Source organism: Pseudophryne corroboree, chromosome 2, assembly GCF_028390025.1.
Source record: "Pseudophryne corroboree isolate aPseCor3 chromosome 2, aPseCor3.hap2, whole genome shotgun sequence".
NCBI lineage: Eukaryota > Metazoa > Chordata > Amphibia > Anura > Myobatrachidae > Pseudophryne > Pseudophryne corroboree.
Genome location: NC_086445.1, coordinates 668,579,552 through 668,604,818, shown reverse-complemented (window position 1 = coordinate 668,604,818; position 25,267 = coordinate 668,579,552). Strand labels below are relative to the sequence as shown.

General features: G+C 43.8%; 1 protein-coding gene across 1 annotated transcript in view; it reads left to right on the top strand.

Annotated features, from left to right (window-relative positions):
- LOC135042967 (uncharacterized) overlaps positions 1 to 25,267 on the top strand; it is a 490,494-nt gene that overhangs the window by 357,510 nt on the left and 107,717 nt on the right. The window contains exons 5-7 of the mRNA XM_063955072.1: positions 5,763 to 5,815; positions 5,900 to 6,658; positions 17,075 to 17,284. Of these exons, the coding sequence (XP_063811142.1) occupies positions 5,763 to 5,815; positions 5,900 to 6,658; positions 17,075 to 17,284 (1,022 nt within the window). The remainder of the gene's footprint in view (positions 1 to 5,762; positions 5,816 to 5,899; positions 6,659 to 17,074; positions 17,285 to 25,267) is intronic.

The window sequence follows — 25,267 nt, the reverse complement described above, 5'->3', positions numbered from 1 at the left end:
GTTATCAATGGGTAAGTTCTTACCATAACGTATATTTTTCCTACCAGTATACATACGGACTGTCTGACATGCCTACTTGGATGCTATCACCCATATAATCCTCCACCATTCTTTCAATGGTGACAGCATCATATGCAATGACAGTAAACATGTCAGTAATCATTGGCAGCTCCTTCAGTCCGGACCAGATGTCAGCACTTGCTCCTCACTGCCCTGCATCACCGCTAGCGGGTGGGTTCGGAAATGTTATCCTTTTCTTCGCAGCCCCAGTTGCAGGAGAAAATGAAGGAAGAGCTGCTGACGGGTCACGTTCCACTTGAGTTGACAATTGTCTCACCAGCAGGTCTTTGAACTTCTGCAGATGTGTGTCTGCCGGAAAGAGAGATACAACGTAGGCTTTAAACCTAGAATCGAGCGTGGTGGCCAAAATGTAGTGCTCTGATTTCAACAGATTAACCGCCCTTGAATCCTGGCAAAGCGACTGAAGGGCTCCATCCACAAGTCCCACATACTTAGCGGAATTGCTCCGTCTTAGCTCCTCCTTCAATTTCTCCAGCTGCTTCTTCAAAAGCCTGATGAGGGGAATGACCTGACTCAAGCTGGCAGTGACTGAACTGACTTCATGTGTGGCAAGTTCGAAGGGTTGGAGAACCTTGCACAAGACTGAAATCATTCTCCACTGCGCTTGAGTCAGGTGCATTCCCCCTCCTTTGCCTATATCGTAGGTGGATGTATAGGCTTGAATGGCCTTTTGCTGCTCCTCCATCCTCTGAAGCATATAGAGTGTTGAATTCCACCTCGTTACCACCTCTTGCTTCAGGTGATGGCAGGGCAGGTTCAGGAGTGTTTGCTGGCGCTCCAGTCTTCGGCACGAGGTGGCTGAATGCCGAAAGTGGTCCGCAATTTTTCGGGCCACCGACAGCATCTCCTGCATGCCCCTGTCATTTTTCAATAAATTCTGCACCACCAAATTAATTGTATGTGCAAAACATGGGACGTGCTGAAATTTGCCCAGATGTAATGCACACACAGTATTGGTGGCATTGTCCAATATCACAGATCCCCAGGAGAGTCTAAGTGGGGTAAGCCATTGTGTTATGATGTCCCTCAGTTTCCGTAAGAGGATGTCAGCGGTGTGCCTTTTAAACCGATGATACACAGCGTAGCCTGCCTAGGAACAAGCTGGTGTTTGTGAGATGCTGCTACTGGTGCCGCTGCTGTTGTTGCTGCGGAAGGCAATACATCTACCCAGTGGGCTGTCACAGTCATGTAGTCCTTAGCTTGCCCTGCTCCACTTGTCCGTGGTTAAGTGGACACTGGGTACAGCCGCATTTTTCAGGACATTGAGGACACTTTTCTTAATGTCCCTGTACAGTCTGGGAATCACTTTCCTAGTGAAGTGGAATCTAGATGGGATTAGGTTCCGGGGACACACTACCTCCATCAGTTGTCTAAATCCCACTGCACCAATGGCGGATACTTGATGCTTGTCTAACACCGACATAGCTGTCAAGGCCACAGTTATCTGCTTTGCAACAGGATGACTGCTGTCATATTTCATCTTCTTTACATAGGACTGTTGGACAGTCAATTGCTTAGTTGAAGTAGTACAAGTGGTCTTCCGACTTTCCCTCTGGGATGACGATTGACTCACAGCAGCAGTAGGCATACCACTAAAGGATCCTCCGGTGGAATCCTAGTTAGGAGAGGACTCGTCAAGTCATACCAATGACATGGCCTGCTGGCTTGCAGGAGCTTGGGTACAAGAGGAAGAAGGGATTTAGGTGTCAGTGGACTGCTTACGCTCTTACCCAAAGTTTCTGAACTTCACAAAGACTTCTGATGAATGCGCTGCAGGTCATGTATAAAGGAGGATGTTCCTAGGTGGTTAACGTACTTACCCCTACTTATTACGGATTGATAAAAGGCAACACACGGCTTGACACCTGTTGTTCATATTTGTGGACAAATAATTCCACACTGAAGAGGTGGGTTTTTGGTATTTTGCCTAGGCATCACAATGGGCTTATTCATCCCATGGACAACAACTGTCTCCCCCGGTGCCTGATTTAAACAAACCACATCACCATCAGAATCCTCTTCATCAACTTCGTCCTCAGCGCCAGCAACACCCATATCCTCATCCTGGTGTACTTCCAACAGTGACATCTTCAATTTGAATACCAGAAACTAGGCTGTGGGTGCTCCTTTCAGCACTTGCAGAGGGCATGCAAATGATGGAAGGAGCCAACTCTTCCCGTCCAGTGTTGTGAATGTCGGTCATCGCAACCGCCAACACACTTGGACTGTCCTTGGGGATTTGTGATACCATCTTAGAACGTACAGTTCTATGCTGTGCTTTTGCCAGCTTAACTCTTATCATTTTTCTGAGGGCTTCCATCGTCATGTGAAGCTGAACCACTAGTCATGAACATAGGCCAGGGCCTTAGCCGTTCCTTGCCACTCCATGTCGTAAAAGGCATATTGGCAAGTTTACGTTTCTCCTCAAACCACTTAAATTTATTTTTTTGGGTCACTTTACTGAACTTTGGCTTTTTGGATTTTACATGCCCTCTACTATGACATTGGGCATCGGCCTCGGCAGACGATTTTATCCTCCATAATTTTTGTTCTCCATTATTTTTCTGGAGTTATATAACAATATGCAGCACAGGAGAGCATTCCCCTGCACCACACAGGGCAAAGCCTGTAAAAATTATTTTCGATTAAATATTAATAACCCCTTTATTTGGTGTAAATAATATACAGCACAGCACAGGACAGCACCACTGGACTTATACGGCAGTACCACTGGACTATACGGCAGTACCTCTGGACTAACAGTTTACGGCAGTACCACTGGACTTATATGGCAGTACCACTGGACTGGACTTATACGGCAGTACCCTTGAACTTATGGCAGCACAGGACACACCACTGTGACAGCACTGGAATGACACATAAGAGCAGGTCGCCACACCACTTTCCCGCACACTGAGGAGAGAGAGACATCCTCTCGCTACACTCTCCAGTACTGGAGTAAAAATGGCAGCGACGCGTGGCTCCTTATATGGAATCCATAACCCGCGAGTATCCGACAGCAGGATGATGACGTTTTGCCTCGTTCTGGTTTCCGAATCTGGCTGGAAGCCCCCAGCCGGGCTCGGCATGCTAAGTTCGGGGGGTAGGGGGTTTCAGTTCTCAGAGAACCAAAACCGCTCATATCTAATATACACTGTGCGCATGGAAGGATCAAACAGGTGTGCTGCAGTAGATGTATTGGCAAACCTTTTCCAATTTAGAAACCTGATGCATGACTTGCTCATTATAGCAAGGATTAACACACAGTTGCAGTCCATAAAAATAAGGAAGCTGCAATGGATGTGATAATATTCCAGGAGTTGACACAGGAGGCAGTTGTGGACAGAAGTCCAGCAAAAAATAAGAGGCTGTAAGGTCTTGGTCATGGTAGAAGGGCAAGTCCAATGCAGAAGACATTTCACACAGTCAAATTCCACACTCTGGGACCAATAGGAGCAACAGCCAAACTCAGGGAAGAAATGCAGGGGCAGTCACACAGCCTCATGGTACATGTAAAGGAGTGTGCAAGGGCCACCAGAAGTGTTCACAAAGAAGAGCAGCAGCACCAGTCAATGGAAAATCAACAAAATATGGACCAATACTTGCACACAAGCTGAGTCAGCTGGCACCTAAACTGCAACAGTAGAGAGAAAGACAGAGGAGGATGCGACCCAGTACATACAGTATACAAGAAACAGCCAGGGCCAGTGCAAGGTCTCTCTGCACCACAGGCAAAGCTTCAGCCTAGCGCCCCCTAAACAGCAAACCCCCCGCAACTTCTCCCAGCCCAACCACCACTGCCCAGAGGACAACATTCAAGGTTTTTTAAAGGAACAAACCATATAGTAAACAAAGTCACAACATCTTCACTAAAAGTCCTTGAGTGCCATCTTTTCTTTACATATAGGCTGCAAACGTTTGGCGGCACTCACGGATGGTATAGAAAGTCACCAGACTGGTACTGTACATACTGTATAGTACTGTATATGGGGTCTGGAGGACATATTTAATTATCAGAATATTGACTGCAGCTTTCTGACCACTATAATACCGACAATTTGAATGAAATTAATTAACTTTACTCCTTACCCTTTCACTAACCATCCCTTCCAGCAGCCTAACCCTCCCCGGCATACTAACATTCAGGATGCTGGCTGTTGGTATTCCAGCGTCAGCATTCTGACAGGTGTCGGCATTCCAGAACTGCGATTCTGAATGCCATTATCCCGTCTGCCGATCTGCAAGCTACATCCCTTTAATTGTATGTGTATATACACATATATAGACACACACACACACACACACACACACACATATATTTGTATGCTCCTTAATGTGTTCCATCCCCCATCTGTAAGTTTATTACTGGCCCGCATACAGAGAGATCCACTTTTTTGCCAGATGAATTCAGTGGTGTCCTCCAGTGGCCGGGGCCCCTAGGCAGCTGCCTAAAGCTGCCTAATGGTAAAGCCGGACCTGGAGACAGCAGTAGAAATATTTTTACGCCACAGAATAAGGTACTCAGGGCTGGAAAGATGTAAATGAGATGGGCCACCGTGAAGGATCCAGAAGACGAAACATATAAGCCATGGGTACACAGCATACATATCTGCTGGAAGAAGAACACAGCACAGAGCCAAGAGCCAGCTACAGCCGCGATCTGGAGCTATTGCACAGGCAGAGCCTTGTGGGTCCAGAAAACCCCTTGAGAAGAGGTATGTAACTGAGGAGTGTTAGAACTCTCAAACCCATTAGAAGACTCAGGGCTTCGAATAAAAATGTATCCACACATATGTGGCTGTAGAGCAAGCATTGTGTTACCTATTCCATACTGAGCCAAACCACACTCTCCTTAATTTTTTACTTTTTTTAAAAATGTATATTTATACGATCTACTGTGTATCATATTTTAACTGCACATGGAAATGTACCTGGCATCTTCTAGGTCACCTCAACTGCCCCTCTCCATCCCGTCGTCTCCCCATCCCACCCTGTTATACTTCCCCCATTCCTGGTCCAGTCTTCTTATTTGCTTTTGCTGCAGTGCACATATCACACCTAATGTGAATCGCGCACCACGCAGGAGCTGGAGACTGCAATGAAAAGTTAAATGCAACATGCGAACGCTGCAGCTGTGATTAGGTCATGCAAACATCCGTGATGACCTAATTTCAATCAGACTAAATTTTATTCTGCTACTAGAGGATGTTCTCCATTTTTAAGTGTGTGTGGATAGGACAAGCTGTAATCAATCATCAGATAATTGAACAGATCATAGCAAGAGATGCATATGCTGTTCTTGTGTGAGACAGGGAACTGTCCACATGTGTGATCTCGTTAGTGAGGACATGATTGTGTATAAAAGGCAAAGAGACATGATGCAGGGTGGAAGATAGAAAGAAACCGTCACATACTGAGACTTGGAAGGAGCAGGGTCCTCAACAGTATGTAGGTCTACAATGATGCAGAAAGAGTCGGTGTTAAAAGCACCTCTATAGAAGTTCATATATCCAACCTGTTTTATTTTAAAAATTATCCTGTTTAAGTGTAAAAAACAATATTTAGTAATCTCTTAAAGCTTAGTTTATGAGAAACAAATTGCCAATGCTGTAAAACTCCATTTGTGTATGTGTACCATACAGTCTGGTAAATTGCCTAATCCTGCTATGTCTTTTAATTAGTGTGCCATAATTCCGGTCCCACTGTTATAACGTTAACCACCAGCAGCTCTGAGGTAAGAGACTTTCTGACATTTCATTTTTGTATAGAAACTTATTAAATTTCTCTGTGATGATTTGGATTCTTTTCCTGGTTCTAGATTGAAAGTGAGTCTAAGAGTCCAGCACAAGATAAAACAAAGGCTTCACATATTTGTGAGAAGCCTCCACAAGAGTGTACAAAGGCTGGAAAAGTTTGTGAGAAGCCTTCACAGGAGAGTACAAAGGCTGGACAAGTTTGTGAGAAGCCTCCACAAGAGAGTACAAAAGCTGGACAAGTTTGTGAGAAGCCTTCACAAGAGAGTACAAAGGCTGGACAAGTTTGTGAGAACCCTTCACAAGAGAGTACAAAGGCTGGACAAGTTTGTGAGAAGCCTTCACAAGAGAGTACAAAGGCTGGACAAGTTTGTGATAAACCTTCACAAGAAAGTACAAAGGCTGGACAAGTATATATGAAGTCTTCACACGATAGTACAAAGACTGCACAACTTTATGTGAATCCTTCACAAGAGAGTGTAAAAGCTACACAAGTATATAAGAAGCCTTCACAAGAGAGTGCAAAGGCTACACAAGTTTGTGAGAAGCCTTCCCAAGAGAGTATAAACACTTCACAAATTTATGAGAAACCTTCACAAGAAAGTCTAAATGCTACACAATTATATAAGAAGCCTTCACAAGAGATTTCAAAGTCTGCACAAGAGTGTGCAAAGGTTGTACAAGTGTGTGAGAGCTCACAAAAGTGTGCAAATAAAAGTAATGTGAAAAAAGAGCTTATGCATCAAGTATGTGATCGGCAAAAAGAGAAAGTTGAAAAGGCACCTCCTGCTTGTGATACAAAGACTGTCCTAAAAACCAAAGAGGTATGTACAATGGCAACTCCATATATGTATGTAGAAGTGTGGAAACTTTACCACTTGGCTGGTGTGGTCGTATCAGATGCAACCACACCGGGCTGGGCTCTCCCTGACATGGTCGCATCTGTTGTGACCAGTCAGAAATGCCCACTGTGAAGCTGTGAATATCAGGCAGGTGAGACGTAGAACTTATTTTAATTGTATGGTCCGTTTTGTAATCGTAAAATTAACCTTTGAGCTTGTCAGGGAAATATAAATACATATTGTGTCCATAAACTAGTGGGGCTAAAGGCAAGTTCTAATTTATAATTATATAAACACTGGAAAAACTTGGAAAATCTTACGGTATATTTAAAGTAGCACTATACACTGGGAACGCTAATTAGAGCAGTCTGCCTGTGTGTTCTGCATCTGTGTGTATTTCTCAGCCAACTAATTCTTGTGTGAGAGGGGAAATGGTGTCTAACTCTTAGCTGAATGGTTACCCTACACTACATGGACAAATGTATGTGGGCGCCCCTTATAATTAGTGTTTGGCCATTTCAGCCAGCTCCATTGTTAACTAGTGCATAACATCAAGTATGCATCCATGCAATCTCCATAGTCAAATACTGTATTCTCAGTAGAATGAATTGTAATAAATAGTTCAGTGATTTTAATTGTGGCACTGTTACAGGGTGCCACCTGACCTATAATTCAGTTTATCAAAAGTCTGCCCTGCTAGAGGTGCACCAGTCAACTAAAAATGCTGTTATTGTTAAGTCTAGGAGCAATCACAGCTCGGCCAAAAAGTGGTAGGCCACTCAAGCTCACAGACCAGGACCGACTAGTAATGAAAGTGTATTGTGTAAAAATAGTCTCCCCTTGGTCAAACACTGAGTGGCGAGTTGCAGACTAGCTTTGGATGCAAGCCGTTCGTTGGGAGCATCATAGATTCCATGACTAAGCACTGTGGAGGTGTAAAAAAAACACTGCCATTGGACTCTATAGCAGTGAAAACACATTTTCTTGATGGTGTAGGAGTAATACAGTAGTTATGGGCTGTTAATGTTACAACCTAAAATAACATTCTAAAGAATTGTGTGCTGATGTGGAACCCCTGACAGGTGATAATTGTGTGTAGTGAATGCGATTTGGGGTTAGCTTCGCAATGGGCCAACCTGCAGGTCTTCCTTCTCTAGCTGCAATTCTTCTAAATTCTGTGCACACTCCAGCAGAGAGGCAAATGTTCCCACACACCAAACACCATAAACTTTAAATGGAAAAAGATATTTACCAAGCCTTAGAGAGCGATGTAGTTCCAGCCAAACAGCTCCTAATTGCCATGTTATAGTCTGTGGGGCAGATGTATTAAGCCCGCAGAAGTGATAAAGTGGAAAGTGATAACGCTCTATCCAATCAGCTACTAACTGTCAAATTACAGATTGGTTTTGAAAAAATTACAGGAGCTGGTTAGTTGGAACATTATCTCTCTCCAGGGCTTAGTAAATAGACCCCTATGTTTTTATTATGATACTTGACCTGTAATGACCTCTGTAATTCTTTAAACTGGGTCAATTCATGTAGGCCAAAATGTGTGTGTCATTATTTGTCAAAAATTTGAACACATTTCTATTAAAAAGATAAACGATAATATTATAGAATACTCAATTAGTGCAATATCGCCTTCTTATTACTACTGTACATGTAACAGTACAATGATTAGCTATTGCCCCAAAATAACTCCCAAGTCTAACACAGACATTTTATTGATAACTGTAGCAAATAAGTTAAATTACACTTAAACTAGACATCCTTAAATCTTATATTTTACAGTCATAGAAGCAACTGGGGGCTATGACTTTGAACTCTGTAGTTGTACAGTTTCCTTTAAACTGGGTACACACTGGAGTGACGGGCATTCATTAGAATTCTGGACCAAGTTTTATGAAGGACAGAACGATCATGTTATGTCCTTCATAAGCATAAACAAGGTGCCTAGTGATATCGCAAGGTTTGATGTGTAGCACATCAAACCTATCGTCTGTCGCTAGCAACCGCAAGAGTGCACAATCACCTGTACACATTGTGATTTAGGCGATATGTCATTACGAAACCGCAAATCGGCTCAACATCGCTCCAATGTGTACCCAGCTTCAGAATATTTTTTATCAGAAAATCCGGTTATGGCTATTGGAAACTATTAATGTGCGAGGTCTGAAGAGTAATCTTGAGGATTGTCAGTGGAAATGTTGGTGGTATATTCCTTCAGTTGAATGACTGCCTTTATCCATTACTCACTTATTAGTCAATCAAAATAATCATAGTCTTTTAATATTTTAACTTTGAACTACGTGAATTAGCGCAAACACCTTTCCTTGTTATCTATTGACAAGAACATTTTACAGCTCTGCTGCTTCAGGCATATATCAGGAATTACTGGCCCTACTAAAAGTTCTTCCGCTGCTATTTTAACTCTGGTTGACCAGCATAAAGGTAACTACATTAAGTTACTGGGGAGAGTTTTGCAGAAAAAGTTTTTTGTGTGTTTTATTTTTAAATCCTCTTTTTGTTGCTTATAAGTAAAATCTGTTAATTTTCTGCCAGACTGTAGTCTAGTACCTTAGTAGTTGCATGTTCACAGCATCAGTACCTTGAACAGTTACTTTGGGGAATCCCTAGTCTTCTCTTTTACTTGGTTCTCTATTCCATTTGTGATTAAAGGAACCTAATAATGTCCATGATTTTTTTGTAATGAGATATTCAGCATGCAACTAGGGGTGTGGTGCTTAGGTATCCACATACTTTAGGTCATGTAATGTGTTTTCAGCTGCTCTTTTGATTATGTAAGAATTGATTTATATGTTTTCTAATGAATAGTTTGATTTATTAAATTAGCTTTCTGCAGCAGGATACATTGGTTTCCACAGAAAAACATTGGGGTGTAAAGTCGATCTTGATCCAGAGGCACCAACAGGCTAAAGCTTTAAGCTGGGCCAGGATGCATTGTGGCCTCCTCTGTAAATCCCGCCTCCAGGCATTGGAGCTCAGTTTCGAGTTGGTGCCTGCAGCAGCAGCAGGTCACCTAACAGGAGAACTGCACTGGGCAGCCCTGAAAAAGTTTCTAATAAGATTTCTTCTCTGGGCTTTCAGCGCTCTACATCAGGGTGACACTTCAGCGCTGCAGCTCCATCACCTCCCAAACGGCGTTGCACACTCCTGCGGCTCAGTAACCGGGTACTTGACTTGCAGCAGAGACGCTCCTGGTTCGCATGGCTACTACGGGTAGGAGGTAAGAGGGTTCCCCAGGTGGGACCTGCCATTAAATCGCGTTCCGTCTGCGACCTATTGAGACGAATTGTAGCGCTAGCGTGGACACAGTCTCCGAGCAGGGATCCCACTAGATCACCGGGGCATCTGAGTACAGGTCGGGTGTACGAACAACCCATTTAAAAAGACTCACAGTACAATGGAAGTCCAGCATAGGGGAGGTGGTGCTTGACCTGTAGTCCCTCCCCCAGCCCAGGGTGCCATCTCTGAGCAGATTTTCCCGCCCTGGTGCTGCCTCACACTATTCCTCACTCCCTGACTGAGACGCTGGGCGCCATCTTCTGAGCATAGCTGTGGCTGGTCTCTGGGACTACAGGGCAAGGTCTCCTTTGTAAAGCCACCTGCATACAGCGCTGTGACTTTACACACACTTGAGTATTCTACATGTCTTTATACAGACAGCGTTAGTTAAGAAAAAGTGTACCTGTTATAGAATATATTGTACAAGTATTCTAATATATACCTCCGGTCTAGGACCGCGTTATGAGATATATATATATATGTATGTATATGTGTGTGTGTAATAAAAGTATAGCACCACATGTGGGGGTGAGAGACCAGAATCACAGTCTAAATTTGACAATAAAACACTCCCTTTATATCTTACAGGGCGTCAGCCAACCCCTAAAATTTCAGCATTAGTAAGATGCTGTATTAAATTAAGATAGAGTGCAAGGGAATAGGGGTTCAGGCGACCAACGGTGTTAAAAAGTAAATTTTAGAAGACGTAATAGAATTAAATATAGGGACACAGCATGAAAAGATTTTAGTCTAAAAACATTTTTTGACAATAAATTTATTTTCAAGAGATATATGAAAGTTTAAAAAAACATAACTTCAGCGCATAGACATACATATCATAAAAAGTATGGGGTGGGAATTGTAGGTGTAATCTAAAAAGGACTAAAAAAATTTATATAATATATAAAAAATATACATATATTTTTGTAAGAACTATAGCATCAAAAAAAGAAAATTAGAATAAACAATATATTTTATGTAAAAATAGCTTATCTTAGTATGGAGGGTCATACAGGAGTGACCAACGCGTTTCGTCAGTCTGACTTCATCAAGGGGTAAATGTCAAATGACTGACTTTTATACCTATTAGTATTGGGGATTCTAATTATGACATAATTTCCTGTTGAAAAACAATTACTAAATAAAATGAGTAATTTTAGACTTAGAATAGTAAATGTAACTGATGGGGTTGGTCATCAGGTTGCCGGCGGCCAGGCTCCTGACGACCAGCATACCAGTGCCGGAATCCCGACCGCCAGCATACCGACAGCTTTTCTCCCTCTTGGGGGTCCACGACCCCCCTGGAGGGAGGAATAGATAGCGTGGCGCGCGTAGCGCACCACCGTGCCCGCAGCGTGGTGAGCGCAGTGAGCCCGCAAGGGGCTCATTTGCGCTCGCCCAGCTGTCGGTATGCCGGCGGTCGGGATTCCGAAACATACTTGGTGCGAGAAGATCCTTTCGATTTTTGGATTTGTGGAATATAATCTCAGGTTTTTCCGGGAGGATCTCTTTCAAGATGGGGTCCATGAGCAGTATTCCCCAGTGGTTCCTGAGTGAAGACTTGATCTGGTTCTCATGGTGATTAAACGTTGTGATGAAGGCATTAGTCACATTTTATTATCCTCTTCTTATTTCTTCCTTTATTTCCTTTATTAGTCTATTATCATATTTCATTATCACACTAACGGGCACTATTATATCACAGGAAATACACTTGTGTATAATCTATCACTACACTAATAATTCCACCTCTTGCAGAGAATCTACACTAATTATTTATCTTTTTAATATCTCGTATAAATAGAACTTGGTAAAAGTCCGTTTCTTTAAAGTTAGGTCTCCATGCAGAATGATTGGGGAATAGCCCATTTGTAGCCGGTGTTTATAAATATAAACTACTGATTATATATTACAGCATAACCTATATTTCCCATGAAATTCGTTATATGAATTTATCATTATAATCATATAAGAAATATTAAATGCACTTTCTTTATTTATTCTTTTTACATGAGCTGCATATATAAGAAACCAAACCAAAACTGTCTGTCTGCAGTTTTGGTCCCCATGAAAATGGCCGCCAGCAATCCATATCAAAGAGAATATCCACTTAAGAAATAGTCTATCATGATCTCTGGATACAGCCTCGTGACTATATGACTCTGCAGAGACCGATACCGGAAGTGGGGCGTCCGAGCAGCAATCCTTGGATGGAAGTGGGGCAGCTTTACTGGGGACAGCTCCTGGGTCTACTCAGGAGCCACCCTGGGCTGCATTCACTAACCTACTGGGTCCTCTGGTAGAATGCCTTACGTCCCCTATAGGACCACCTGTGCCACATATTGTCCCTATGGTTAATCCGCCTTGGGCGGAAAATGTATCTAACCAGCTGCAACAATTAAATCAGTCCTTAGTTAGACCGATATCCACCCCAGGTCACTCCCGTGTTTCTAGGACATCTAAGTGGGCTACTTCCTCCTCACAGTCCACATACCTAATCTGATGTTTCATCTGAAGAGGAGGGGGAGCATATGGTCCTGTCAAACACTGAATCTGGTGTTGCGGATGAAAATCCTACAAATCTCTTATGATGAGGATGCCACTACTGCGGCAAAGAAAACTGATATATTTAAACGGCAGAAAGTGGTTGAAACTCTGTTACTCCATTCTGACCATTTAGTGGACATCAGACGGGAACCCTGGTCTACTCCAGGGAAGAAATTCCCTCTGCTTAAACGGGTCTTTACTCACTATCCCCTCCCTGCAGAGTTATGTAGCAAGTGGGAAAATCCACCACCGGTGGATTTTCACGTCACCGGCCTTGTGGTGTCATCCACTCTGCCTGTCACCACTGTCACCTCACTGAAGGAACCGACAGATAACCGTGTGGAGGGATGTTTGAAACATATTTACTCCCTTACAGGAGCTGTGCATAGGCCCACCATTGCTGCCTCCTGGGCTGCAATAGGTATTGAAGTGTGGGTTCAGGCATTAGAGGATAGCTGTCCGAGGATATTTCTGACAATACCTGTCTCACATTACCACCGCTGCCTATTACATTCAGGAGGCGTCCTCTGAGGTGTGTGCATTGGCAGCCAAGGTGTCGACTACATCTGTCCTGCCTCGCCATATTCTGTGGTTGAGGTCATGGAAAGTGGACCTAGACTCCAAAAAGACCTTGGAGGTACTCCCCTTTACTGGGGACATTTTGCTTAGGGTAGACCTGAATAAAATTGTGTCTGAGTTAGCTGCTGCTAAGACTGCTTTCCTCCCAAATACTAATCCTTCTGCACAGAAGGCAAAAGGTACCTCTTTTCATTCCTTTCGTCCTCAAGGGAAAGCAAAAGGTCAGGCATACCCGAGACAGTCTTGTGCTCCCAAAACCACAATGCCCAAGGCCAAACAATCCTGGGCAACCCATGAGCCTGCTTCCAAACAAGACAAGCCTACTGCATGATGGGGCGGGCCTCCCCCTGGAGGACCCCAGGGTGGGAGGCCGACTTCTACAGTTCACCCAGGTCTTGTTAAAGACCACTTCAGACGCATGGGTGCTGTAAGTTGTCTCTCACGGATACGCTGTCTCTTTCAAGAGACGTCCCCCTTGCCCGTTTTGCACTTTGGTTCTACCTTCTGATCCGTTAAAGGCGCAAGCTTTGCAAACAAATGTCAGTTCTCTCCTGAGTACAGGAGTGGTTGTGCCGGTACCTCAGTCCCAGAGATGCAGAGGTTATTACTCAACCCTGTTTCTAGTTCTGAAACCAAATGGGTCATTCCGGCCTATACTCAACCTCAAATCCCTGAACAAGTTTGTGAGACTGCCCAGGTTTCATATGGAAACACTGCGCTCAATTGTACTAGCTCTGGAACCTGGAGACTATATGGTATCCCTGGATATACAGAATGCATACCTGCATATACCTATCGCCATGTATCGCCAGCAGTTTCTTTGGTTTGCTGTTGGCAACCTAAATTATCAGTACTATGCTCTACCATTTGGAGCTGCCACGGCTCCTCGGATCTTCACCAAGGTCATGGCTGTTATGACGGCCTATCTCCGTCACCAGGGGATCAGATTCCTGCCGTATCTGGACGACCTGCTTATTCTGGCAAATTCCCACGATGTCCTCCTCGGTCATCAAATGACGGTAAACTTCCTGCAAGCCCACAAGTGGCTTATCAATTGGAAAAAGTCCTCACTGGTCCCAGCTCAGAGCAGGGTGCACCTGGGGGCACTCCTCGACACACACAGTCAGCGACTGTTTCTGTCTCAAGAAAAAGTCCTGAAGCTTCAGGACATAAGATACTCCCTTTGTCGCCCCAGAGTGTCGATACACTTGGCGATGCAAGTACTTGGCCTGATAGTGTCAGCATTCGACATGGTAGAGTACGCTCAATTTCATTCTCGCCCATTACAGATGTTAGCCTTTCCAAATGGGATGGCAAACCTCATCGCATAAGATCTCGGATGAACACTTTAACTCCAGAGGTTCGTCTGTCGCTAACCTGGTGGCTACAGGACCAGCGATTAAACAGGGGCCATCCCTTCTGGATTCCTGACTGGGTCCTGCTGACAACGGACGCCAGTTTCAGGGGATGGTGTGCGGTGTTGGAGCAACACTCATTTCAGGGTCGTTGGACCAAGGAGGAATCACTCCTCCCAATAAACATTCTGGAGTTGAGGGCGGTGTTCAATGCACTATCTCTCGCACTGCCTCTGGTACAGAACAGGCCTGTTCAAGTACGGTCAGACAACGCCACCACGGTGGCATACATAAACCATCAAGGTGGCATTTGAAGCTGCATGGCAATGATGGAAGTGTCAAAAATCCTTTGTTGGGCAGAACGCCATCTGCCAGCCATATCGGCAGTGTTCATTCCAGGTGTCTTAAACTGGGAAGTGGACTTCCTCAGTCACCAGGACGTGCACGCCGGAGAGTGGAGTCTTCATCCGGAATTCTTTCAACTCTTAGTGAATAGATGGGGCCTACCGGACGTAGACCTCATGGCATCTCGACACAATCACAAGGTACCGATCTTCGGATCAAGGACCAGGGATCCTCAAACAGCATTCGTAGATGCACTGGCGATTCCATGGAACTTTCGGCTGCCCTAGGTGTTCCCTCCAGTGTCACTCCTACCCAGGGTAATACAGAAGTTCAAAAAAGGAGGAATACTACGTCTAGTCGCTCTAGCATGGCCTCGAAGGAATTGGTTCTTAGACCTGCAGGGTCTATTGATAGAGAGACTCCTTCTACTTCCGCAGCGCCCGGAACTTTTTGTACAGGGCCCTTGTCTTTACCCAGACCTGGCCAGTCTGGCTTTGACGGTGTGGCTCTTGAAACATCACTTTTGAGGGCCAAAGGATTCTCTGAGGCAGTCATCCAAACTATGTTGAAAGCCTGCAAACTGGCATTTGCCCAGATTTATTACAGAGTCTGAAATTCTTACTTCACCTGGTGTGCTGATAAGAATTATGATGCATATCAATTCAGAACGTCCAGAATCCTGGCTTTTCTGCAACAAGGCCTTGACCTAGGTCTTTGTCTGGCCACCCTCAAACCCTCAAGGTTCACATTTCTTCCTTGTCGATATGGTTTCAGAGAAAAATTGCGTCTATACCTAACATTCAAACTTTCACTGAGGGCGTACTTAGGAGTCAGCCTCTTTATGTCCCTCCTGTGGCTCCATGGGATTTGACTGTTGTACTAAAGGCTCTGCAAGTCTCCATTTGAACCTCTTGAGTTGGCGGACCTTAAATAGCTCACGGTTTTGCTGGCTATTGCCTCTGCAAGATGGGTATCGAACTTAGGCGCTTTGTCCTGTCGTCCACCCTATTTAATTTTTCACAGTGACCGGGCAGTTCTACGAACTCGACCAGGTTATTTGCCTAAAGTTGTGTCATCTTTTCACCTTAACCAAGAGATTTGTGGTTCCGGCCTTTATCTCTTCAGACTTATCTTCCAAAGAGCATTCTTTGGATGTGGTACGGGTTCTTCGTATTTACGTGGAGAGGACTGCCTCTATCAGGAGGTTATATTCCCTTTTTGTACTGTTTCGGTTTCCACAAACGTGGCTGGTCTGCGAATAAGCAAACTTTGGCCAGATGGATTAGAATGGTGAATGCACAAGCTTATGTGCAGGCTGGACTCCCAGCTCCTGCTGCTATTAAAGCCCATTCTACTCTGACTGTTGGACCTTCTTGGGCGGCCCACCATGGCGCGTCCGCAGAACAATTGTGCATGACTTCTACGTGATCCTCAGTGAACACGTTTATTAGGTTCTATGCCTTTGATACTTCCGCCTCCCAGAATGCTTCTTTTGGACGCCGGGTTGTCATGCCCGCTAAGGCGCGTCCCCTCCCTTGAGGAACTGATTTAGACCATCCCCGATGTTTTCCTGTGAAAACCAATGTATCCTGCTGCAGAAAAGGAGAGATATAGTAGCATTACCATTGTTAACTCTCTTTCTGCGATTACATTGGTTCCACAGCCTGGACGCACCTAGCTTCTATGGTCACTGGTACCTTTTCCTGTCATGAGAATGTGGTTCTATGTGACTAACATCTGCCTTCTCTCTTGTCTGCTCCTGCATTTGACTGGTTGAGGCCGTGTTTATAGAGGCCCCAATGCATCCAGGGACAGCCTAAAGCTTTAGCCTGTTGGTTCCTTTGGATCAAGATCCAATCTACACCCCTATGTTTTCCTGTGGAACCAATGTACCTCGCAGAAAGAGAGTTAACAATGGTAAGTCTATCATAACACTCCTTTTTACAATATGTTTTTGTGGATTCATGATAAATGTTTCTAATTATTCATTTTTATTAGTATTTACTATAACAGTAATACAATATATATATATATATATATATATATATATATATATATATATATATATATACACACACACAATGATGTATTTTTTTAATATAATCTGTAATATCATATAGCAAAAGTGAACAATTTAGCGCTATTTTTTTTCTGTATGGCAACATGTTGCACATGGCAGTGATGTACCATAACAACAATCAACCTTGAGGTTTGTTATGATGCAAATATTTTGCTTGTTAAATAAGTCCCTTTTTGGTTTTCGTAGGATATTGTTGCAGCAGAGGAAAGGCCTCAAGAAAGGCAGATGCTGATGAGAGCATGTACAGGAAAAAGGTTGCACTCGGAAGAGAGAGATTATATACTCAATGAAAACCAAAAAGATGCAGAAACCTGTGTAGGAAAGCGCATATGTAGGAGCCAAGATCACTACATGGATGAAAGCTACATGGAGAAGACTGTTCAGATTCCACTGCTGGTATAAAATTCTGAATTCATGGTTAATGCAAACTGCCATGTTCTGTTTTATTCCTGCAACACAAGTGGTTTGGAATAAAAATGCCCCAGCTACATTTTGCGCTTTTTTGCCAAGAGTAATTTAATGTGTCTGACCGGCATATCGCCTACAACGGCACATATTGGCAATTATGTATGCCCAATATGTTGGTTCCCTTGGTCACCAGCGTAGTCATCAGTTTTGATGTGCTGTGCATCAACCTGAAGATATCGCTAGCATCCTGTAGTATGCTAGTGAAAGACGAAACAAGATCATCCCGTCCTTCACTAACATCGCTCAATGTGTACCCAGGTTCTGATATGTAGAGCCGACATATTGATTCGGTACACGACAAGGAAGTGGGTACCCAGCTTAAGAATTTGAAAGGTTGGATAAATATATAAACTGCTAATTATTTGCATAAAAGTAAAACTAAAAGAGTGAGATATTTTGAATGGCACAAGTCAGGGTGTCTATAATTAAAGTTCACCTATTCCAAGCAGTCTACAGCAAAAACTACATATAGGAATGCCACCAAATTTTCAGTACATCTAAATGAGGCCAAGGGACAGAAATTAAAGGCAAATAAAATTAGAAAAGAAATAACCACCAGGGGACGTTTAAGTAGTTTTTGCTGTAGACTGCTTGAAATAGAGGAACTTTAATTATAGACATCCTGTATGTAGACAGTGTAGGAAATCTAGGATATAGCCCACTTCTTTTTACCACTACCATAAACAATATTTACAGAGTTTTATTTGGGTTTTTACAGTTTTTTCACTTTAGTACATCCCGCCCTAAACAGAGTACTGCTGACCAGAGGACATGAGCATTATTGCATGTAGCACCCATAAAGTTAATTTGGAGTTTGAAATATCTATCTATCTATCTATCTATCTATCTATCTATCTATCTATCTATCTATCATTATGTATTAACTTAAAATGCATTTTCCATAGCACTCTAAGCTTAGAGTTGAAGGTAATACCACTTACATACTGTACACTTCTTTAGCCTGTATAAAAATTTGCCTTTATTTGTTTCTGTAGCCCATTTGTGATAAAGAAATATTTATTAGGTTTATTGTATTTGCTGACAGGGCTACAAAGGTGAGTCCATCTTGATAATGTACAGCAGGTAAACGGACACATACTGCTGTTATAGCAATTTGCAATGTTCCATTCTTCATTCTTGTATAATCCAAGTTCAAAGTTCACGATAAATGTAATCTTTTGTAAATCCTCCTTATTGAAGAAGGTATGTAAATCCACGTTCAGCTCACCTTTGATTCTGTGTTGACACTAATTTTTCTCTGACAGGGTCCACAGTTTATCCACAGGATCACAATGGGATATGATGGAGCGACAGCGGATTGGCACCAAACGATCACAAGCTTTCAGTCCTCCCAGGATGCAACAGGCTCGTCCATATATCCCCGCCCACTGGCTCAGGCAAATCAGGTTTTTGTTTGATACGGCAGGAGCCGGACCATGGTCACAGGGCTGCTGTGTTTGGCAGCCCTAAGCTTTCTTATTTTATTTTTATAGTCCTACTACATTGTGTTTGAGTGATCTTCCCTAACAGCGTCTTACACACATTTCGGAAAGAGTCACTCCAACAACTCTCTGCCGGGCCGCAACAACGCTTACCCACGGTACTAGTGCTGTCTCGACGGGCGTCTGTGTCGGATATAACTAGCAGGTCCAGCAGACGTTACCAGGCTGTGGCCGGAGCACGGGGAGAAGGTAAGGCATCGATTCCGCTTAGAAGGGGAATACGGACACAGCCGCACTGTGGGAGGAGACTACCAAACAGTATCTGGCGCGCCGCCACCACGGGTGCTCCAGCGCTAGGCCTTAGGGATCATAAGGCACCAGGATTAGTATGAGGCTGGGATCCCTAGGGTTGATGTCAGCGGTGGGGAGTCAGACGCTCTCCTGGTCGCCCCTCCCCCCAGTTCATGACCAGTTTCCGCGAGTCTCCCGCCATGAACTGTTGCCTCACTTCCGTCTCAGACGCTGTCACGAGGGGTCTCGGTCGCAGCATAGGCCTCTGCGTCTGTGTACACTAAGGAGACCGGGTCGCAGACCGGTGCGTCTGCATGCACTAGCGTTCACTGAGCGTCTGTGTCCGCTAAAAGTTCCCGGAGCGGCAGTGTACACTAGTAGCGTCTGGATCCACTCAGCGTTCGCTAACGTATTGATCGATCCTGGAAGTGGGGTGAGTCTCCCTGTATTCCACTCTACTGGAGTACGGGTTATACAGCACTAAAATTCTATCTACTTTTGTCAATATGAATAGTTAACTTTAGTGCCTATTGCATGTGAGTCTGTGTACATTAGTGTGGTTTTCTTCGCAATGCGTCTGAATACGTTAAATAACTGTATAGAACAGAATTCAGTAAATGTACTCCTACATACTTTGAGATGTGTTCGTAGTTGATAATATGCACATGTGACTAATATATAACATGTGACTGACTGCTAGTGTGATTGCTGACTTTATATATGGTTGTCAGTGGTTTCTTCTGAGCCTCAATGCTGGTGCTTGGGTTGGGGTCAGATTGATATCACTTTAAATACAGTAAAGTGATTACAGTCACAAATTGTGTAGTATACTGTGAAAAGCTGAATATTTATCATGTCTCTGAGCGGCAAAGGTGAGGAGGTTACATTAACAACTCATAACATGTTTATCCTGCAAGGTGGGATTATCCTCTCAGCATCTGGCACATGATGGGTTATGTGCAAATTGTTTTGTGTTTCAGCAGATTGCAAGGCAGATCCCTGTTCCTCGGCAGTTAGATCCACCTTGGGATATGTTTGCACAAACCTTATACAGTATATCTGAAAGGTTAGTCCCTACAGCTTCAGCCTCCGGAATAGGGTACACTATTAACCCATACATGCAGCTCCCTTCTATGGTATAGCCCCAACAGCTTCTACAAGTCAACAAGCTGATAAACCAAGGGTAAATATATCATCAAATTCGCAGGCTAAACAAGATAATACATCAGATGAGGATAGCTCTATATACTCTACTTCACCATATGAAGAACAGGTAGAAGGTATCAGCTCAGAGGATATAGCTGAGTTAATTGGAGCAATGAAGGCTATTCTGTCCCTAGAGGATTCAGCAGAGCCAATAATAAAAACTAAAGCACCCGTGTTTAAACGTCCCTAAACAGTTAGGGTTGAGTTTCCAGGGTCAGAGGAGCTGACGGAAATTATGGAGGAAGCTTGGGGTACATTTAATAGGAAATATAAAATTCCCAAAAAATGGGATTCCTATTACCTTTTTCCAACTGGGGACTGTTTAAAAAGAGAAGTGCCTCCTAAGGTACTTAAGGTCGCTTAGTGCGAAAATCTATATTGCCTTTACCATCAACATCATTAAATGATGTCACAGACAGAAGAGTGGATGGGTTTTTGAAAAACATATTTTCTCTGTCAGGGGCAGTCATAAGGCCAGCTATGGCCTCAGCCTGGATGGCAAAGGCGGTAGCTGAGTGGGCTGACGAACTGGAAAATGGGCTTTCAGCACCTACTAGGGAGCAGGAATCCCATATAGCTCACATGAAGCAGGCTGCGGTATTCTTAGAAGCAGCAGCAATGGATATGGGTACTATTGCCTCCAAAGCGTCAGCCTTAACGGTAGCTGCTCGCATAGCAATTTGGCTACGTACATGGAAAGCTGATTCAGAATGGTTCTGGAATCTTTGCCTTTTATTGGGAATATTCTCTTTGGTAAGGAATTGACAGATATTCTGGAGTCAGAAGCAGAATCCAAGAAGGTCAGGTTTCCTGCCAGTTATAACCCTAGGCCTAGAACTTTGGGATTTCGGTGGCAAGGTAAAACAAAAGGCAAAAATTATTCTAAGCAGCCCCAGTACAATAAGTTTGGTAAAGCAACGAAGCAACCAGAGGGCCAGCTTCCAAACCAGAACAGAAACCATCAGCCTGATGGTGCGGGTCTCCACCTGAGGGACCCCAGGGTAGGGGGCCAACTTCTTCAGTTTGCACACATATGGCAGCAGTCGGCAACAGATGCTTGGGTGCAAGAAGCGGTATCTCTGGGTTATGTTTTCCCTTTCAAGAAGCAGCCTCCTCGAAAGTTTTTCTGCACCAGTCTGTCTCATATAGAGGCGAAGGCCAGAGCTCTGCAAGAAGCAGTTCAGAAATTGCTTCAGTCCGGAGTAATTATTTCAGTGCCCCTGGCAGAACGGAGACAGGGTTTTTACTCCAACCTATTGTTGGTTCAGAAGCCAAATGGGTCATTCCGGCCAATTCTCAATCTCAAAATGTTAAACAAATAAATTTGGGTACCATGGTTCCACATGGAGACACTCCATAGTTTTGGCCATGGAACCAGGGGATTACATGGTATCTCTGGATATACAGGATGCTTACCTGCATGTTCCTATAGCATTGTCCCATCAGTGTTCTCTCAGGTTCGCCATCCTCCAGCAACATTTTCAGTTCCAGGCCTTACCCTTTGGGTTTGCCACAGCCCCCAGAGTATTTACCAAGATTATGGTAGTTATGGCATCTTATCTCCGTAAACGGGATAAGAATTTTCCCATACCTCAACGATCTTTTAATCCTGGCACAATCCCAGGAATTGCTCTTGGACCATCTCCAACAGACAATAACTTGTCTACAGAAACACGGATGGCTCATAAATTGGGCAAAGTCGTCTCTGATTCCGTCACAACGGATGATTCACTTGGGGGCTGTATTGGATTCAAGTCTGCAGAAAATATTTTTACCTCGGGAAAAGATATCCAATGTGCAGTTAATGTTTCAGGAATTGTTACACAGAAAATATCAATTCACGCAGCAATGCGAGTGATGGGTTTGATTGTGTCAACATTCGACATGGTGGAATATGCACAATTCCACTCAAGACCTCTGCAGCATCTGATTCTGACCAGATGTAATGGAGTACATCAGACAATAAGGAAACAAATGATGGTACTTCCAGTAAAGGTAAAAAGGTCATTAGCCTGGTGGCTACAGACATCCCATCTAGACAAGGGGAGACCCTTTTGGATGACCGATTGGGAGATCCTGACAACCGATGCCAGTCTTCAGGGCTGGGGAGCAGTGTCCGGAAGATTATGGTTCCAGGGACAATGGACCACAGAAGAAAGTCGCCTGCCAATAAACCTGTTGGAACTCCGGGCAATATACATGGCACTGATTCAGGCAAAGGACATTCTGCAAGGAAAGCCAGTCCAGATCCATTCGGACAATGCAACGGCAGTAGCGTACCTCAACCATCAGGGAGGAACTCTCATCCAAAAAAGCAATGAAGGAGGAAAGTCACATACTAAAGTGGTCAGAACTCCATCTTTCCAGCATTGTCCGCAGTGTTCGTTCCATGAGTCCTAAACTGGGAAGCGGACTTTCTCAGTCGACACACCATTCGAGTAAGCGAATGGGTTTTACACCTGAAAGTTTTTCAGACTCTAGTAAACAAGTGGGGGTTGCCAGAGGTAGATCTCATGGCGTCCCGTCTGAACAACAAAGTTCCGGCATACGGGTCAAGAACAAAGGACCCCGGAGCGATCCTTGTGGACGCACTGTCAGTGAAATGGGACTTTCATCTGGCATATCTGTTTCCTCCAATCTCCCTGTTACCCAGAGTGGTGAGGAAAATAAAGCAAGCAAAGGGTGCCGTGATTTTAATAGCTCCGGCTTGGCCCAGAAGGCATTGGTACATAGATCTACAAAGGATGTCGATGGAGGCTCCAATTCTGCTCCCTCAACGTCCAGATATACTGATGCAGGGTCCTTGTTATCACAGGCATTTGGACCGACTGTCTTTGATGGCGTGGCTGTTGAAACCTCTATCCTGAAGTCGAGGTTTCTCACAACAAGTGATTCAAACTATGCTCAGAGCAAGGAAACCATCCTCAGCTCGCATTTATCACCGAATATGGCAAGCCTATATTCATTGGTGCAGTGAAAGAAGTATGGATCCAAAATCTTTCAGAGTATCCAGAGTCTTAGATTTCCCTAAGGAAGGAATGGATAAGGGTTTGAAGGTGGCTTCCTTGAGAGTTCAAGTATCAGCATTGACTGTATGGTTCCAAAAGAAAATTGCCACTTTACAGGATGTGCGTACTTTTTTCCAGGGAATGCTGCACATTCAACCACCTTTTGTTCCTCCTGCAGTACCTTGGGATTTAAGTCTGGTCCTCAAAGCCCTTCAGGGTGCTCCGTTTGAACCACTTAATAAAGTGGATCTTAAATGGTTGACAGCTAAAGTGCTCTTTCTACTGACTATGACATCAGCTAGAAGAGTATCAGATTTAGGAGCACTGTCATGTAAATCTCCTTTTCTGATTTTTTATCCAGATAAAGCAGTTCTCAGAACTAGGTCTGGTTATCTTCCTAAGGTGGTCTCTAAGTTTCACCTTAACGAAGAAATTGTAGTCCCGGCTTTTCAGGTATCGGGACTTTCTGCGGGAGAAGCGTCGCTGGACGTAGTCCGTGCATTAAGAATCTACGTGGATCGTACCAGTGCCATCAGAAAGACAGATTCTCTCTTCATTCTCTACGGATTTCACAAGAGGGGATGGCCTGTTAATAAACAGACGCTAGCAAGATGGCTTCGAATGACTATTTCAGAAGCATATTGTCAAGCTGATCTCCCTGTTCTGGCTAATGTCTCTGCTCACTCTACACGTAAGGTAGGTCCTTCATGGGCAGCACAACATGGTGCTTCAGCAGAACAGATATGTAAGGCAGCCACATGGTCTTCAATTAACACATTCATTAGACATTATGCCTTGGATACTTTTGCCTCTCATGACGCTGAATTCGGGCGTAAGGTTCTCCTGTCCAATCAGGAGCGTTCCCACCACTAAAAATTGCTTTGGGAAGTCCCATTGTTATCCTGTGGATAACCTGTGGACCCTGCCAGAGAAATATACGTTATGGTAAGAACTTACTGTTGATAACGGTATTTATCCTATGTCCACAGGGATCCCACCCTGACGCACCTGATTTGAGAATCTTTATACTCGCTAAACTCTTCCCTCTTGCATGGAAGGGTGTGCATATGTGTTGTTCTCGCCTGAATAGGGTTCTACATAATGCTCCTGCCTAAATGCTTTGGAATACAACTGATTTGCCTGAGCCAGTGGGCAGGGATATATGGACGAGCCCGTTGCATCCTGGGAGGACTGAAAGCTTGTGATCGTTTGGTGCCAATCCGCTGTCGCTCCATCATATTCCATTGTTATGCTGTGGAAACCTGTGGACATAGGAGAAATACCGTTATCAATGGTAAGTTCTTACCATAACATATATATTTGTACCGATTGCATAGAGTATGGCAAAATATACATACATATCATTAGTTATATAGTTGCCTAGACAGTATTGATATATTTTTTTCTACATTTCAGATCTACACCTTTAATTGGGGAGAAGTGAGGATTGTTCTCTCATTGCAAAATGAAAGCGCAACCATGATGCCTTTTGCCTATTTGTAATAGACTGTGAGTTGCTAATAATTTAAAAGGCAAGACTAGAATGGTTGCAAGAAAAATGTGGTTGTGCTAGAAACACAGCATCCTCTAATAAAGGAACATTTATTAGTAAAATAACACTTGTACTCCCAGAAATGGAGAATAGCAAATAGTACCAAGCTCAATAATAAACAATATAAGTAAAATGGCATTGCTACATCAGTAATCCGAATAAGTTGCAGATAGTGTCAGTAATGAAGTAATAACCTCCATCCAGAAAATACATCATGTCAGTAAATAGTATGCCAATTTAATTAATGTATACAACTAAGCGCTAAAAGGTGATTATATAGCCAGCAGAAAGAGTCAAATTTTGAACAGAGAAAAGGGGGACACCTTCCTAGAGCCAGATGAAGTAGTAGCCAGAGAAACAGCTTCCCACGTGATTGTATACAAGTTGGCAGCTCCGTGCTTCAACTCCTGCT